At 43.7% G+C, this 2,593-nt stretch overlaps 1 protein-coding gene across 1 annotated transcript; it reads right to left on the bottom strand.

Annotated features, from left to right (window-relative positions):
- Positions 1 to 326: 326 nt before the first annotated feature.
- LOC111088264 lies at positions 327 to 1,624 on the bottom strand (the record flags this gene model as incomplete). The annotated part of the gene is made up of 2 exons (XM_022397850.1): positions 1,095 to 1,624; positions 327 to 533 (listed from the first exon to the last, which is right to left on the bottom strand). Coding segments are annotated over exons 1-2 (483 nt in total), but the record flags the coding sequence as incomplete, so codon positions are not given.
- Positions 1,625 to 2,593: the final 969 nt, after the last annotated feature.

Raw genomic sequence — 2,593 nt, 5'->3', positions numbered from 1 at the left:
TGTTACACACTGTCTATCAGTAACTGTTCTAGCCGTACTAAAACAATAAATATATGTTACACACACTGGCTATCAGTAAGTGTTCTAGCCGTACTAAAACAATAAATATATGTTACACACTGTTTTGCAGTAAGTGTTCTGTTGGTACTAAAACAATAAACATATGTTACTCACATACATATAGAAAGACGGATATATTTATTTATTCATTCATGTTGATATCTGGGTTAATAAATATTACTGGATGTAGCTTCAAAGATTATGTGATCGGTCAAACAGCTGAAATGCACCAATTCATATTTAATGATATTAGAAGGAAAATGTACCTCAACGCCATTCCACATGTAGTGGACGTCATGCGGCGACGGGTGCGCGGGCATATTCACGTGAGCATGGTCAGCCATCATGGACATCCAATGTACCAGGCCAGACGAGGGTGACACTGGCCGCACGGAAGCAGCTGGGCTGGCGCCTGTAAAACCAGCTGACTTAACATAAGTGTCCGAAGGAGGAGGCCACACCAAGGCCGTTTTCTATAATTAGGGGAAAAAATGAATGATTGTAAGAAAATTAACAATATATAAGACGATACATTCGTCAAAATATAGAATTAAGTAAATGCCACAAGTATAAGTATCTAAAACCAAAAATTAATGACTGTGTTGTTAACAGAGTAAAGAAAGTTTATAAATATATATATATATAACAGAAAAAGAATAAGATATCAAAAAGCTGGAGCTGGTTCTAACTTTTAGTAGAATGCCAAAAGAAAACAACAACTGTATAAACAAAACATTCTTACACGTGAACCGCATTAAAATAGTAGTTATCTCGAGATCGTAAACATTATCTAAAGAACAAAAAAAGTTAGGTCACAATACATCCATCAACAACTGGAAGCTTTACAAAAAAAAAAAATGTAATGAAAACAGGGGTGTTTGGGATCAACAATAGAGTTGCTCCCTGCACTGCTCGTTACAGCTTCCTCCCCCAATGCCCCTGACCTCACCCGCGGTACGTGAAACGGAAGAGAATAGGGACGAGCAAAGAGAGAGAGAGAGAGAACGAAAACTTAGAGGATTACACAAATTTACCGAATACATAGAGCCCGATCCTCCAAGAACTCCGAATCTGGGAACTGTATTGAAGGAATCAAAGTTTTTGCCGGAAAAGTAGCAGTGCTGGCCACCATAGAAACTCCCCGACCCTGTGCTTGACCCTGACGAGGGCGGGGAACCAAGGGCAGCGGTCAGTGGGTATCCAGGCTCCACAAAGCTGTTCTCCTCTTTGATGGACACGGCAAGGGGTGATCCCCGCGGACACCTTGTGAAACCATCATCAGGGTGGTGAAGTTCCAAGCAGGACTGCATGTGCTTAAATAAGAAGCCTTTGTGTCTCGTGCACGTAACTTGCCAGACAGGGGAGACCAGAGGCACAACAACACTGCACAAAGCAAAACACTACCGTCTCGAGCAAGTTCCAACGTCTTAAAGACGCTACCGAGGAGGCACGAGTGCGAATTGGTTGGCCACTGCGAGAGATCTGACTGTCGGAGCCAACGCAATCATTCACTCCAAGCTCTGTGGACGAACTGATTAGCCGCGTGCTTCAGCTAAGAACCGCCTGCTACCCCGTTCTGCCTCTGTATAAGTTTTACACGAGCAGTCAGTCGTCAACTTGTGCTCGGCTAAACTCCCGAGCCCCGCGGTAAACTATGGCGTTTTTCTTTTTTGGTTCTTGTTTCCAACTCCTTTCTGACGGCCACAGAACAGTCAACTCAGGTGCTGTGCAGAAACACACAGACTAGTCGTACAGCGCCACCGTCACTATTTGCTCTGGTTTCCAAAACTACAACTGCCGGGCTCAAGTCACGTGCGGTAGCTTCTTGGCCGCCCCGTCACACAAAATTGACACTCCTAGCAGGCCTTCTTCCCCCTCTCCCACCCCCCTTTGAATTTCCTGCAGGGTCCTTCCTTCTTCTACGATGGCACGGATGGATGCCCACACATCTTACACATTCAGTACTAAAGAACGAATGGAAACGATACATGGTCCGAACTACCATAACATTAGCTACTTAGTATAACTTTGAAAGACTAGCTATGTTCCCCAGTCTGAAAACGCAACCCCCAATCCCTTGACACAGCGCCCCTTCCCCCATCAGATCACTGTACAACACCTGTGTTTAAACCAGAATGTTTTTTTTGAAATCACCTGTTCGTTATGCACACTATGTCGAAGTTATCTTTAAGTGGAAAAACTTGAACCGTGGGGTTTCATTAGCATAACTGTGGGGGTTTCATTAATATATTACAATTTTCGACTAATGTTAGTCTTATTTTTTGTTTGTTTGTTTGTTTGAAGTTAAACATAAAGATACACAATGGGCTATCTGTGCTCTGCTCACCACGGGTATCGAAACCCGGTTTCTAGTGTTGTGAGTCCGTAGACATACCGCTGTGCCACTGGGAGGGGGCAATTTTCAAGTGTTTGTTTGTATGAAGTTATGCACAAAGATACACAATGGTCTATCTGTGCTCTGCTCACCACGGGTATCGAAGCCCGGTTTCTAGCGTTGTGAGTCCGTAGACAT

This window comes from Limulus polyphemus, unplaced genomic scaffold, assembly GCF_000517525.1.
Source record: "Limulus polyphemus unplaced genomic scaffold, Limulus_polyphemus-2.1.2 Scaffold3440, whole genome shotgun sequence".
Taxonomy (NCBI): Eukaryota; Metazoa; Arthropoda; class Merostomata; order Xiphosura; family Limulidae; genus Limulus; species Limulus polyphemus.
The sequence above is the reverse complement of the archived record's forward strand: the minus strand, read 5'-3'. Positions and strand labels throughout refer to the sequence as shown.